The 15,771-nt window shown below is 30.3% G+C and overlaps 1 protein-coding gene across 1 annotated transcript; it reads right to left on the bottom strand.

The window, feature by feature from the left end:
- Positions 1 to 6,882: 6,882 nt before the first annotated feature.
- On the bottom strand, positions 6,883 to 12,286 carry LOC103864833 (cytokinin riboside 5'-monophosphate phosphoribohydrolase LOG1). The gene is made up of 7 exons (XM_009142605.3): positions 12,018 to 12,286; positions 9,464 to 9,561; positions 8,499 to 8,529; positions 7,710 to 7,809; positions 7,508 to 7,578; positions 7,261 to 7,404; positions 6,883 to 7,180 (listed from the first exon to the last, which is right to left on the bottom strand). The coding sequence occupies exons 1-7, from the start codon at positions 12,222 to 12,224 to the stop codon at positions 7,088 to 7,090; spliced, it is 744 nt and encodes a 247-aa protein (XP_009140853.2). The 5' UTR covers positions 12,225 to 12,286; the 3' UTR covers positions 6,883 to 7,087.
- Between the last annotated feature and the right edge of the window lie 3,485 nt (positions 12,287 to 15,771).

The following is a 15,771-nucleotide window of genomic DNA, read 5'->3' as shown; positions in this document are numbered from 1 at the left end:
GGGGCTGCCAGTAGCCGCTTGTCAGTCATCGGGGGTAGGATTGTCGCCGTTGGTGAGAACGGTTTTGTGTCGGCGGAGCTTTCTAGAGAAATGGCGGTTCACTTTAGCTCGTTTCTCGTTGGCCTGGAGCATTCTCTTCACCGCTGGGAGAGTGGAGGAGTAGCAGCATCTCGGACCTGTGTGGTGGCGGATTTGCAAAAGCGGCGGCGTTAGGGTTTCAAGAGTCGGGTCTTCTCCTTGGATCTGGCGTGCTTAGGCCGCGGGGCTCCTCCGGGATGCTTGAACGAAGGTGTTTGGTGATGGATACCCGTCAGGTGATGTCCCGGACTTCGGAGTGAGAGTCACCGGAGTAGGGAGCAAACTCCATTTTGCCTTCTTTCCCTAGCCTTGAATCTCTCTTGCTTAGCATGATGTTTTGTGTTTAGATTTTAGTTTTTCACCTTGTAACCTAGCCTGCCGTTTACTTTGTCGTCGGGATCTATGTATTGCTCCGATTTGTCCCTTTTGGGGATGAAATATTAATCCCCTATATATTAATTGAAGATATTTTAAAAAGTTATAACCTAAATTTTGTAAAAAATTAAAAAATCACATCATATATGGCACTTGTGTATGCCTTCTAAAATATATATAGCAATTAATGATTTTAAACAATAAATTACATTATTTCGTTATCATTTTTGTTTATTTTGTTATTATTAAAATAAATTACATAATTACATTAATCGTATAATAAAAATCTAGATTTTGTTTTATATATGTTGTATTTTGAATTTAAAAAAACGATTATAAATTACTAAAGTTGTTAAAAGTCTCGCATAAACATTTATAATCAAGGTTTAATTTTTTGAGTGAATTGGGTTAAAATCCTAAAAGAATCAACTAATTAGCAAAATACCGTAAATAAAAGTTGTGTGGGCAGAAATATGCAAGTTGGAGAGGTGAAATGTCTGAACTGTCCTTATGTTGCAAAGGAAAATATTAATGCTAGGTCAACCTTACGTAACACGTGACACGGGATAAGCAGGAAAGTTTTGGCGAATCAGAGGCTGAACAATTCTGACACAAGCCTTATACTAAACTTCATGCTGTTCTCGGTGGAGAATCTTTTCTTGATTATTTTTTTGGTGGACAAGACCTTTGAAAAAAAACTTTCTGGTGGACCAAGTGATATTGAACCTAGAAAAAAATGAAATTGTTTTCTTTTTAACTGTTTAACAATAGATGTTTGCCATTAAATATGTTAGCAATATTAATAAATTATTATATTTTATTTAAAAGTCCTTGACTTCTGTTTGGTAGACATGAAATAAAATGTTCGGAAAATAATCATTTGCTCATTTGAAATACATAATAATTATAGCTCATATTAGTTGTCTTACATTTGTTTTATTCCAAGTGAACTAGTCTTACAATACGGTTTTGAGATGAGTTGGAGAAATTACAACTACTTCAATATCAAAAGGCAATGCTCCGATACTATAACAATTTGCCAGCTAAAATATTTTATTAATGGATAAATAATAAATTAGATATCAATATTTGGTTTTAAAATATTTTACATTAGATTTGACGGATAACTAAATTGTTACACATAATTAAATATATGTTAGCCATCTAACAATAAATTTGGATGAATAATCCAATAAATAAATTGTTATGTATAACAAGTTACGTCGGATAATTATATTGTTATATGTTATTAAATATATTACCCATATAACAATTATTTTAGAGTCTAATTCAAAGAAAATTATAACTGTCTACTATTTTTTATTTATTACAATGTACCAATAAATTATTGTAGCCGTCTAACCCCATTTACATTACAATTTTTTTTAAATATAATTTGTGTAAATGAAATAATATCAGTCTATGTATTAGTTTTGTAAACTGGTCTTGGCATATGCTTCAAATAATATCTGGTTTAAATCTGTATTGTCTCAAGAATATGTAAGTTAGCAAGTTAAACAACTATAAAAATCACAATTACAAAGGTACAGATTGAGGAGTGAAAATACACGTGCCACCGTCAGCTCAAGGAACAGGGGGAGAAAGCATAGTTTCTTAACCAGAAAAATCCATTAAACCCTTGAAAATCAGTAGTATAACACAACAATTACAAAGTATTGAACTTGGTGTAAGGAAGAGAGAGTTCAGATTTGCATAGATCATGTAGAGGGTTTAGAAACTGAAACAAGTTTAGTAGAGGAAAGAGGGTGAGTTGTAATACAAAAAAATAATTAATATCTTCGACAAGGAAATATAAAAATTCTCTCAGGAATTGGACATAGGTGCTTGCACATCGTCTTCCTTCATTGTTAATAACATGACTATGGTTTGAGATATCAAATATAAGAACAGCAAATGTATATGGAAAGAGAGAAGACTAAAAGTTTCTAGGGATAATTGTAAGTGGGGTAGGAAGAGAGAATGATGGAAAAAGATTTTGAGATTAAAAAATTAAAAAAAGAATAGAGTAAGCAAGAGAGAAGAATTGATGTGGTTTTCGATTTTATTTAAACAATAGGGGCAACACAGTAATTACAACTCAAAAAAACAATGGGGACCATTTGAAATGTGTATATAACAAAATAGACTATAATGTGTGTGTGTAGAGTGCAAATACTCTAATTTTTTTTCTATATTAAGATACAATGATTATAAGACCATATGAAGAAATAATTTTATTTTAATAGGTTTTTATGTTAATATATATATATATATATATATATATATTTCATATCGTTTAAATAAAACTATACATCGTATGAAAATGTATACTTATATTTTGATATTTGCATTGAACATATACTGAAAAGTTAATATTTTAATTTTGAAATCTTCATTGTTTTTTAAATGATTATAAATTATTGAAATTATCCCACATTAAAAAAAATCGTTGGTGTAAACTCTTGTTACAAAAATATGCAAATAATCATAAAATCATATGAGTAGAAATTTCATTTAATAAATATCCATATTAAAAGTGTACTATATATATATATGTTATTATCATTTAAATTTAATTATATATCATATACGATAGATAAGATTGATTTTTTTTTATTTATTTACTCTAAAATGATTGCGAATAAACAAGATAGCAATTGTAATTTTTTTATTGTAAAATTTCTTTCTAAACGGTGCTTAGCTTATAGAGGAAAAAATGAGAAAATTTACCAAGATAGCAATGGTAATTTTTAGGAGCTATTGAAATGGTTGCAGAATTTGATTTGATAATCCAAGACCATATTAGGCACATTCAAAATCATGAAATTCATCATCATGGTCATAATATACATAATGAGTTTATTTCGCTTTTGGTTAATAATGTTCAGCATTCCATTGTTGCAATTATCAAAGAGACAAATATACTTTTTAGTGATTCTTGATTGTACACCAGATGTGAGTCACCAAGAACAAATGACTCTAATAATACGATGTGTGAACATGTCTGATAAAAAAGTCAAAGTAGAAGAGTATTTTTTTAGAGTTTCTAAAGGTAGATGACACATCTGATCTAGGGCTCTTTGAAAAACTATTAGATGTTCTAAAGTCTCTTACTCTTGATGTTGATAATGTGAGGGGTCAAAGTTACGACAATGGTTCTAACATGAAGGGAAAACATCAAGGTGTTCAAAGATGATTGCTTGACATAAATTCAAAAGCTTTGTATATGCCATGTGCTTGTCATTGTCTTAATCTTGTGGTTAATGATATGGCTCATTCATGTTTGAAAGCTGTTTCTTTCTTTGGAGTTGTGCAACACATATATACCCTGTTTTCTGGTTCTAGAAAGAGATGAAATATTTTGCTTGACCATGTTTCTTTTTTTACGTTGAAATCGTGATCCAATACTTGCTGGGAAAGCCAAATTAACAGCGTGAAAGCTATCAGATTTCAAACTTTGCAAGTAAAGTCAGCTTTAATAGAATTGTATGAATCATGTGATGATGCTATGACAAAAAGTGATGCTAAAAGTTTAATTATGGCATTTGATAATTTTGAATTTTTACTTGGCATGGTCATTTGGTATGAAATTTTGTTTGATATTAACTCGGTTAGTAAGAACTTACAGTCTAAATCTATGTGCATTGACAATGCTTTAAAACAACTCCAAGGTGTAATTCTGTTTTTTGAGAAGTATAGAGATGAAGGGTTCAATTCTAGTTTGAATGTAGCTAAAAATATTGCTCATGAGATGGATGTTGATCCTGTTTTTCCAAATAAACATCGTGTCTTTAGAATAAAACAGTTTGATGAAACTGATTCAGGTGAACATGTACAATCAGGTGAAGATGCTTTTAGATTTGATTACTTTTTAGTTGTTGTGGACATGGCATTAACTTCAGTGAAGAACATGTTTGATCAAATGATGAATTTTAAAAGTGTTCTTGGGTTTTTATTTGATTCTTTGAAATTAAAAGTATTAGACGAAAGTGAGCTTCGAACTCATTGCACCAACTTTTACAATACTTTTCTAATGGTGATTCTTCTGATGTTGATTTGAATGATCTTTATTCTGAATTGAGAATGCTGCAAACGACTTTATCCGATGTATCTATAGAACCTAGTAAAGTTCTTGAGTTTGTTGAAAGTGTGGGTTGTTATCAGAATGTTTCAATTGTTTACAGAATTCTTTTGACTACACCTGTGACTGTAGCCTCAGCTGAGAGGAGTTTTTCAAAACTAAAGTTGTTGAAAAATTACTTAAGATCTTCAATGTCTCAAGAAAAATTGAATGTTTTAGCTATATTATGCATTAAAAAGAATATCTTAGAAAGCATTGATTTTGAAACTGTTATCCATGACTTTGCATCGAGTAAAACTTTAAAAAATCGTTTCTTATGATTGCATTTCTTTTTAGGATGACTGCTGTTTTTTTTTTTCTTTTTCAGATCCGGGAAAACATGTAATATTGTGAAGGTTTTTGTGAAAGCAAATCATCTCATTCTCAAGAAAAGCTATAAAAGAATCAAGATTGTTTTAATTTTATGGTTATGTTTACATTTTCAAACAAAAAATATTTTATATTACTTAAGCTACAATATCAACATTACAGTTTCACATGTTAAGGGTCACTTTTTTAGTTTTGCCCCGGGGCCTGTAAAACGTTTGAGCCGGCCTTGATGATAGATATTTGATATCCGATAAAACTCCGTAAAAGATCATCGGTTTGGAGATCGAATTTTCCAAAGAATTCGTTGTTGAAAGTCTTGATATCTTTGAAGCCAAGGCCTTCCACTCTTTTTGTTTAGTAAGTTTTTCTCACGATAACCAACACATTTTTTTCTGTATTTCAATCGCACCAAAAACGTATCAGAGCTGACTGGATTCTTTTACAAAGCCCCACTGGTAATTGAAAGCAAATCATTGTGAAGGAAGGATAAGCTGAAAAAACAGTCTTGAGCATGGTCACTTTGCCAGCTGTAGAGAGGAACGTCGTTGACCAGCTCACCGCTTTAAGATTAATCTTGTCAATAATGGAAGAAAAAAGATCTTTCTTCTTGCGGCCAAAGTATTCTGGAAAACCAAAGTGTTTTACCTACACCCCTTTATTTTGTGATCATAGACTAGGTTTCTATTTAAAGAAAAATCCCATACATTCATTCAGGATTCGTGACTATGGGATTTTCCATCCAAATTGTCATATATCAAATGTTTCTTATCGAAGGTTCATATCTATTAGATTTTAATTGACTATATAATTGCATAAAAAGAACTCCAAAGAGGAAAGTACGGTTTAAGCATCAACAACAAAAATAAACCTCGAAGATTGAAAGGTTGATTGTTTGTGGTTTTTGGTTTAGTTTTTGGTTTTTGGTTTTACAAAAACTATTTTTCATCCAATCAAGTTTTAGTTTTTAGTTTTTGTTTTTTGTAGAAACCATTTGATTTGCCAATCAAGATTTCTAATAAATAGATTCCATAAAATTTAGGGAAACTAGTTTTTGAAAAGTTTAACCAATTTGTGAAGAAAAACCAAAAACCAACTTTTGTGAGTTTTTAAAAGGAAAAACGAATTTTGATTTTTTTGGGTAGAAACTACAACATTTAATTAATTAATAATTAATAAATAATATTTTCATAAAGATAAATAATCATACAATTTTTGGTACATTAGCTATAATTTAAACAATAATGTGATATAATTTATTTGTGTTTAATATCTGTAAAATAAATTTATATAGTTTATAAATAATATTAATTAATTTTAAAGCTTAGTTATTAATTTCTCTATATAAAATAATAGAATAATTTTAATAATTACTAGTCACATTAAAAATAACTAAAATTATAAAAACATAATATGTTTTAGTAATACAATATATTGTATTAGTCATGAAAAATAAAAATAGCCATTCAATTTTAAGAAAATATAAATAATTTATATGAGAAATTTTATAATTAGTTTCAAAATTTGAAGTATTTTTATTTTTATATAATTTATAATATTTAAGAAAAACTATTGCTATTTAAGTTTATAAAATTAAAAATAATTTATATAAGAAAAATTTCTAAATAGTTTCAAACTTTTAAATATTTTTAATTTTTTGCAATTTATATAAAGTTATGATAAATATTTTATTATAATATAAATTTTTATAAAACTATAATAATTAAAATATGTTATCGTATTTTATTTTAAAATAATTATCACAATATTTTGATAATTTTAATTGCAAATATAAATATTTATTTCTATTTTGTTGTATTATTTGAAAGTAACGCATTAATTAATTTTTGAAAAATAAAAAATACTGCAAAACCAAAAACCAAAATCAAAATCTAAAAACAAAAATCAAAAGCTAAAAACCAAAAACCAAAATCTAAAAACTAAAAACTAAAATCTAAAAACCGAAAACTAAAACTAAAAACTATTGAAACAATCATCACCTGAGTTGTATGTAGGAGCATATCAGAAATTACAAACCAAAACATACATATTTTTTTTAATTCTTTTCCGAAATGAAATCCTAAAATACATTAAACAACAGAATCAACTACACAAATAAAGTCAATTTGTGTTTTGCAACAAGGAACCCCAATTTAGAAAAAACATACAATTGGGCTTTTATCATTTTCATCTTGAGATTTCACAAGTGGGACTCAGCCCAATTTGTTCTATCTCCCAGCTTTTCTTTGAGGCTACCTTCTCGTGCCTTGGTACATATTCCTAAATTTTTAAACCAAAAGGAATTTTAAAAAAGTTTCTAACTGAAAAAATATAGTAAACTGAAGAAAAAAATATATAACCTCAAGTTTCTTGACAAGGTCTTTCGCAGAAGGAGCAGAGACAATGATATGACGAGCAGTTGGTGAAATGAAACCTTCTTCAACTGCGTTATCTATGAATGATAACAATGAATTGTAGTATCCTTCCACATTCAGTAATCCCACCTTCACATTCATATATATATATATATAAACAATGATTCGTTAAAATTAATTATTTTTAATTATTTATATATAATGTAAATGGAAATGGATGCAAAATGATTACTGGTTTATCATGGATTCCAAGCTGTGCCCAAGTGATTACTTCAAGAAGCTCTTCAAGTGTCCCATACCCACCTACGCATGTAGAATATCAAGCATTAGTTTTCGTTTACTAATCACAAGTTATATAAATCTTGCTATTATATTGCTAATCAGAGCCACGCTAAATAATTAAAAATGTGGATAAGAAAAATAAAGGAACCAACCAGGTAAAGCGATAAAGGCATCAGAGTGCTTAGCCATCTCAGCTTTCCTTTGGTGCATGTCTGCTACTGCCTTCACTTCTCCCACTGTCTCTCCTGTTATCTTTATTTACATTTACAATTTACAAATTATTATTATTATTACCACTCACTCACCACTTGTGTGTCTTCTATATATATTCCAAAACAGCATGACAAAAGTCTTACACACTCTCACCACTTGCTGTATGGTGTTCTTTCTCCAGCAAAAAAAATGTGGAGCATAATATAATTTGTGAATCTAATTAATGATTCGACATTAATTAGTAAATCCAATTTTTTTTCTTTATGCAATCATATTTTAGCCCCATTATTTTGTGACAAAGTATATTATATGTAATGATGATTCAGTCTCTCGGTGTTTCGCTTAAATTTGTCACTTTAAATCCTTTTTCCTAATCATATTTTTCGGGCAACATGATTGTAGACTATTTAAATTGTTTTAACTAACTAAATTAGACATTTCAAACATGGAGGCAGCTCTATTTTTTATTTTTAAAAACTTTGCCTAACAAAAAAAAAAAGATAAAGAAACCAAGAAATGTCGTCGTCCAATAAACTGGGGCTCTTTTGTCAGAATTGAAACCCTCTTTAATATAAGACAAATCTGTGATACGATTTAAAGATAACATTTTTGAGGTTGATGTTCTTATTAAATTATCTACCACCAATATTGTTCGAATTATTATTTTTTTTTATGGAAGTGGTAAAAATACATTATTATTATTATTCTGGAGTTATATTCGGACATACCTCTTTTGGCATTAGTGTCTTGGGGATAACCCTGAGACAGTAACAAGACAAAAAAAGTTAGTTAACAAAAAGTAAACGTCACGAATTATCCACGTATGCCAAAATTTTCCATTTTGTTAATTGTTTCTTTTAAAGTTTAATGGACTTAAAAAAATTCAATGGACTTCATATTTCTTTTTCTTTTTTTGGTTTTGAATTGTTTTCTTTGGTTTACTAAATGTGTAATTTTATATCATTTGTAAAGAGTTGATGTTAAAAAAGCTCAAAATTTCTTGCTAACAACTACTCCCTCCGTTTCATATTATAAGTAGTTTTAGGAAAAAAATTTTGTTTCAAAATGTAAGTAGTTTTCATATTTCTAGGTAAATTTTACATTTATTGAATATAGTGTGACCAATCAAATTAAATAAACTTATTTTTGATTGGTTAAGTTATATCTAACCTATTTAATATACAATACTTTTTAAAACATAATAATTTTCTTAATTTTTGTGCTTTTAGCCAAAACTACTTACATTATAAAACGGAGGGAGTACTATGTTTTATAACCATAAGCAAAACAAATATTTATAAAAATTCTAATTGTATATAAATAAAAATTGTATTTTTCATATATTTATGAATTCCATGGGAATCTTACAACAAACACCAGTGCCACTTACCTGGAAGAGTTAAGTATTTTTCTTTGTTTTGAAATACTTTCTATTTTATGTTTAAGACTTTAACTATATAATGGATACACCAAACACGAGAATATTTACTATCTCTAACCTTAATTTTCTGTTAAATTTTAAATGTTTAGGTAAATCCTAGAGTTTTATTCTTCAATTGTATTGTTTGCAAATTTAATTTTGATATAGCTTAGCACTCGCTGAATCTAGCAATTTTCTATTACATCGTAGAAAAAAATTAAAATTAAAATGTAAAAAGCATGTTGACAACAAAAAAAAAGTAAAAAGTCTAACCCGATGACATGGCGACCTCCATTGTAAACAGCTTGAGAAATCAAACCCATTAAACCTATGCTCCCTCCGCCATAGACAAGATCGATATTTCTGGATACCTAGGAAAAAAAAACATTTCGACAAGAAACATTGTAAGTTTTTAGTTTTTATTTAGTAGTCGTTGTCATAGTTAATTAGTAAATACAATTGTCGACAAAAGAGAGAGAAAACCATCCAGGTACGTGGATAAAGATAGTAGAGAAACTATAAGGGTTGAAACTCCATAATCACATTTTCTGGTAAAAATACTTACGGAAGTACATGAAAAAAGATTGTAAAACAGGAAAAAGATTGTAAAACAGAAAGAGGTATGCTTTCCCATCATAATTCAACAAAAATACTTTCGAATTTTCATCCCTTTAAAAAGCTTTGCAACTATATTTCTACCAGTGACAAAAGTAAGTACAAACTGAAGATAATAATTTTTCAAAAAACAATATTATATAAGGAAGATAATGGACAATTATAGACATGAATAGTTGACTACACTAAGTCTATATGGCTAAACTGCTTTAACTCATACGATAGAAAGCGAGTAAAAAGCCGAGACTCTCTCTGAGAAAACCCTAAACGCCGCTCTCTTTCCCCCGGCACCGGAGGCCGTAACTGGTGTCGGAGGTCCCTCTTTTCTCTCTACTCTCGTTTTCCTTTGCCTCCTCGGCGCGTCCTTCAACTCCCGGCGATATGCTCGCGGTTCTGGTGCTCATTGGAGGTCCCTGGTAGAAGCTCTGTCCGCGGTGGAGCTGACGCTAGATTATCTGAAGATAGATCTGGAACAGTGGCGAGCCGTGTGAAGAGAAGGCCACGAGAAGGTCGGTTTTTAGGGTTCAGCCGTTGATGACCGATGAACCGTTTTCCCTTTGGTTTCGTCGGCTCTCCGCTCTGAGGCTGTGACGCGGGGTTGCGTTTTGTCTCTCAAGTTACAGATCTGGAAGCTGGTGTGGTTTTGGTGGCTTGTAACTCAGATCTGTAAGGAGAAGGGGTGTGTGATGGCGCGTGAAGCAGACTCGGTGTGTGGGTGGCTCAGCGTCCATTCTTGCCCGTGTGAACTTTGGAGACTTCCCTCCGGAGGCGCACCAGAGCTAAGAAGGCGGATGTGTGTTCGTCGGTTTGACTCTTGTGATGTGTGTGCTGTCTCTTCTCAATACTGAAAGAATCGTCTATGGTTCAGAAGGAGGAGAGAAGGGTGGTGCTTCACTCTGACCAAACGAAGCCTCGACGTTCGTCGACGCGAAGACGGCCTGTAGAAGAAGCTGTTCCTACGGTTCTCGTAGGCGGAGCGTGGCGAGTCTTGAGCTTTCCCGTGTGGTCTCCGGGAGAGTTTCAAAGGCTTGGTGGTGAACTCGCTTTGGAGCTTGGCATTCGCAGTACCGTTTTATTGTAACATCCGGTAGCTTGGCTCCTTCTTCTGATCTATAGGTCCCCGACTGGTTGTGGACGGTATCACTGCCTTGACCCGACTTTTACAAGATTGCAAAGCCTTAGTCTCTGGCCAGTTGGAACCAACTGAGTGGGATTTGCACCAATAGGTGTTATGGCGGTTGGTCATGAACAACATTCCAATTTTAAGGCATCAACTGCTCCAAGCTTCACTTGAGTCTCACTCTAGCTTGTTTTCTTGGTGGTTTAGAGATAGTTTTGTAATCTTGTTTTTTAGTGGTAGAATTGAGGTGGTTCAAGAGACGATTTGCTTCGAGTCGTGGAGTAAATTTGTTCTCATTGTGGTTACAAGAGTACAATGGAGTTTGATTAGGTAGCGTAGGATCCATAGACGTGTTCCTAGGTGATACTAGATCGCCTCCATTGTCTTGTGGTTAAATCTTTTGAGGTCTAATTCGTTTGTAACAAATTTGGTGTTGGATAATGAAAGTTGATGTTGAGCCAAAAAAAAAAAAAAAATATGGCTAAACTGCTTTAGTAAGGACAAGTCAGTTGAGTAAATCCATTCCCGAGCAAGTTGTGAACCCAACTTTTATTTGGTCAACAGAAAAAGATTAAAATATTTTAAAATACAACATTCTGCTCTCTGCTATTGCTAATATATACTTTCTCTGTTACGTTTATAAGATGTTTTGAGTGAATGGAGGTTAAAAAACTGTGTCTGTACAATTTGTTTTTAGTTTCTTTTGATCAATGCTAATTTAACAGTAAAGAGGTAACTAAAAGGGATGCATGAAAAGAAAAACTGAAATACTTTTCAAATAATGCGAAAATAATAAAAATATTTCCAAAACAAAGCAGAATTGTGTAGTTCTGATTTATTTAGACATGAGTCTTCCCCAGAACTTGGAACTCCAATGTTTTACTGTAATTTTCAACTGTTTCCAAACGGGAAGACGAAAACCAGAGACTTTTTTTGGGTTGCTCACAAACTGTGTGACAAAAAATATAAACAGTCCAATCTACTGTTTCAAAGTATATACAAAACGATGTTCTAAGAAAAAATATAATCAAGAACAAGTTTCTAAAGATAAGAAAAAAGAAAGAGAACGAGAAAAAGAAAAAGAACTTTTACCAGTTCGGCTCCGAGTTCGATAGCAGCATCTCTGTAACTGGTTTTATTACCAGCACTACTTCCACAAAACACACATATTCTCTTGAACTTTGGTTCAATCTCCATCCCTCTCTCTCCTCTTATTTCCCAACACAGAGTTTTATTTTTAAGAAATAGAAAGAAGAATCTCTTTCTCGTTGTGTGTTGGTGTGAATGTTCGTTGTACATATATATAGAATATTCGACGGTGGGGTAATATACCCTAAGCTCATACGCTTCCTAAAGTAAATAAATATTATCTATGAGTTTGACATTCTTTTTCCTTTTTCTTTCTAAAACACGAGTTTGACATACTTCCATAATAATATTGAACAGATTAGAAATGGTTGAGAAACGATGGAATAGATGTTGTCTTATTCATTATGTTACTATGCACCGACTTGTCTTGATTAAAGGTTCATATTCATTACATCACATGCTATTTAATATTTCCACAAAATGCTTATGTGGACGAGGTGTGGACGAGATATGTTTCGAAATTGACGACTGGTTTCTGCTGATTATTAAGATTTAAAATTGTAATAGAAGAAGACTCGGTATTAAACAATTAAAACAACTTGACAAAAAAACAACCAAAACAAACAAATTTAAACAAGCAAAACAAGTATGGAACTAACAAAACAACGTTTCAATGTCGATTTAAAACCCGTATAACTAACAAATTTTTCTAGTCTAGTTTTGTTTTATTTTTTGGATAACTGAACAAAATTAGCGGATATAATTGTTTAAAATTAAATTAACCAAAAATTACTGTGTTATTTAACTTTAAATCCATCTTAAAAAGACTATTGTTATATGTCCCCCTTTCAGAGTATTTGCTTTCACCCATATACATTCATTAAAAAAATATGAATTTGTTCCCCTAACAACAAAAATGACAAAATATGATTGTTGCAGCTATATGGTCTCATGTGCGACAACTGCATATCTCTGTCCATAGCTTAAATATTTGTTGGTTTAAGGTCTGATCAAAACCAAATTTGTTTAGTCACAGTTCATAGGGAAATAATGTTTGAAGTGATTGATTGCCTCAATACGTTTCTCATACGGAATTCACAAATAACATTAGCATCCTATATCACAATAAATGCACCTAATGCACATATATACATGTTACTATTTTGTATATATTCAGGATTTTAAGATATCGTACAAAAAGAACATCAAAATGAGAAATTATGGCATTCCGTGATTTAAGAGGTTTTTGAAGGCATCTCTAATGTATTATTCTATTTTTTAAATATGAAGTCTCTGTAATCCTACTATATTTTAGAGTGGCAAATAGAGTAATTAATGAATTGAAAACAAATATCTATTTGAGATAGTCTCATTCTTACTATATATTATTATATATATATAATTTGTTAAAAAAAATTTTACCCGAATTCTATTTTAGAATTAAAATATATTTTAAAATTAAATATGGAATAAGATTTCTGATGGTTTTAGAACGAAAATTCAATAAATTTATATAGTCTCTTATTGAATTTAGTACAATTAACTTTAATCATTTTGTGTTTGCCGTCAAATTATTGGTAGTAAAATACGAAGTTTTTTACTGTGAACGTTTATCGTGTTTAGCGCAATAGAATGTTGTCACCATTCGAAGTTACAAAAAAAAAAAGCTGACACCGTTCGCATTAGGACGTACGATTGGTTAGCTGTATAACGGTTTGTACACACCAACAAACACGTTCAGGCATTTAATCATACCTTACCAGTGGAATAATATATGCTAATTTTTTCTTAACGTTACTGTCATATGAATCATATCGTAGTTCTGTTCAAATCTGATATGAATTAAGCTATATAAATAAAATGACAGTGTAACTTATGTAAAAACTAAATTTTCAAATCTGAAATATTTTATTTATCTGCATAATTTTCTTGTGTTTACTATCTTATTATTATATTATACTATAAATCTGTGATGCATATTTTTTTGTTAAAAAGCTTTTTTATTGAACGAAAATAGATTACACTACACAAAAACGTATATAAAAAACAACAATAAAGATGGGACAAATCGAGAACTGAAGAGATCTAATGATAAACAAACTACGTTAACAAAAAGAATGCTTGGAAACTCATCCAAATTGGAAGCCAAAGACTCGCAGAATGCATAGACTAATTTCTTTACAAAATTAAAAATTTATTTGTTGTTAATTTATCAAAAAAATGTTTTATGTAGTTAAAGTTATTGTTACAAAGTTGAATACTTTTATGTTATATTTTTTGAAATAACATTTCCTATAATAAACCTAAATATATTCAAAATAACCAAAATAACTTATATCTATTAAAAAAATATCAAGAATTTTTTTTCATACATTATCCTTAAACACATAATTTAGTTTCTTTATCTACCTTATGAACATACAAATTAATTATTCTGTTAAAATAAAAAAATCAAAATTTGAATTTAATTAAATGAAAACAAAATTAATGTTAAGTATATAATTAAAAAAAATTAACTGCTTTAGTCAGTTCTAAAATTAGTAATATAATTCATAGATAACAATCAACAGGCAAGCAGTGGTGGAGCTAGCCATAATATCTATAGAGGTTAATATTATTTAAATTAAATAAAATAATTAAAAAATAATTCTTAAATAGACTTAAATAATTAAATATACAATATTTTAAATCTTTACAAGTTTATATAAAAAGAAAATTTGTATGTTATAAGATATTAGAAGGTTTGAACTAGTAAAATTGAAAATGAAAATTCAGATTGAATTTTTTAATAAGCAAATAATTATGAAAATGGACAATAACCAAATACGATAAAAGTTAATTTCTTTTAAAACTCCTTTGTTCAGCTGTCAAAAGATTCATGGGTTCAACCTTAAAGACAAACTAGGGGTTCAATTTTTTTTTAGAAAATATTAGTGTGGTCAATAAGCTAAATTTATCATATTTTAACAAATTTTATTTTGAAAATACAAGTAAAAATTTGTTTTTCAAAAATTCATAGGGGTCAGTTGACCCCCTCCTCAAGCTCTACCTCCACCACTGCAGGCAAGGATGTAGTCTACATATTATGGTAGCTACAAATATCCAAACCGGTGAACTTATAGTTTTTTTCTGCGATCACTCATTAGACTTGCAAAGCGTCTACATGATTTTTTGTTTGTAAAGAACTACATGATTTTAGATATATGAAATTCAAAATCATTAGATTTCGACAGACTAGCATAGCGTTTAGCAGACTTTGAATGTCCATCTGGTAGATTTTCCTTTTATCTTTGAAATATCAGTAGACTTGCATAGAGTCTACTTGTTTATGGTTGACTTCAAATGCCAATATAGCCGACTTATATTCTTCATGTGAGCATTTGGTAAACTCGCGTAATGGTTACATATTTTTATAGACATGATTCACATGAAATTCATAAATCATAATCAGCAGATTAGTTTGTATTAATCCTATGTATTTGGAGCCTACGAACCGAATGAGAAAGTGTAGGAAACTCACTATCCGTATACTGTTATAGTGTTACATTTTTTAAAGATATATTCTTCACCAAATTTACTAGACGAATTAACGTCTTCTGTACTAATCCTGTGGATTGTAATGTGTTATCTATTGCAATCATTTAGTACTTGCGTTTCCCCCATGTATCACTGACCGAAGTTCTTCTTTCCCTTATTAATAAACCTTTTTTTCTCTTTTGGGGTACAATATGTTGCAAAAGTGACTTCTTAGATAAAC

Source organism: Brassica rapa, chromosome A04, assembly GCF_000309985.2.
Source record: "Brassica rapa cultivar Chiifu-401-42 chromosome A04, CAAS_Brap_v3.01, whole genome shotgun sequence".
NCBI classification, from domain to species: domain Eukaryota; kingdom Viridiplantae; phylum Streptophyta; class Magnoliopsida; order Brassicales; family Brassicaceae; genus Brassica; species Brassica rapa.
This window is presented reverse-complemented; position numbering and strand designations above follow the sequence as displayed.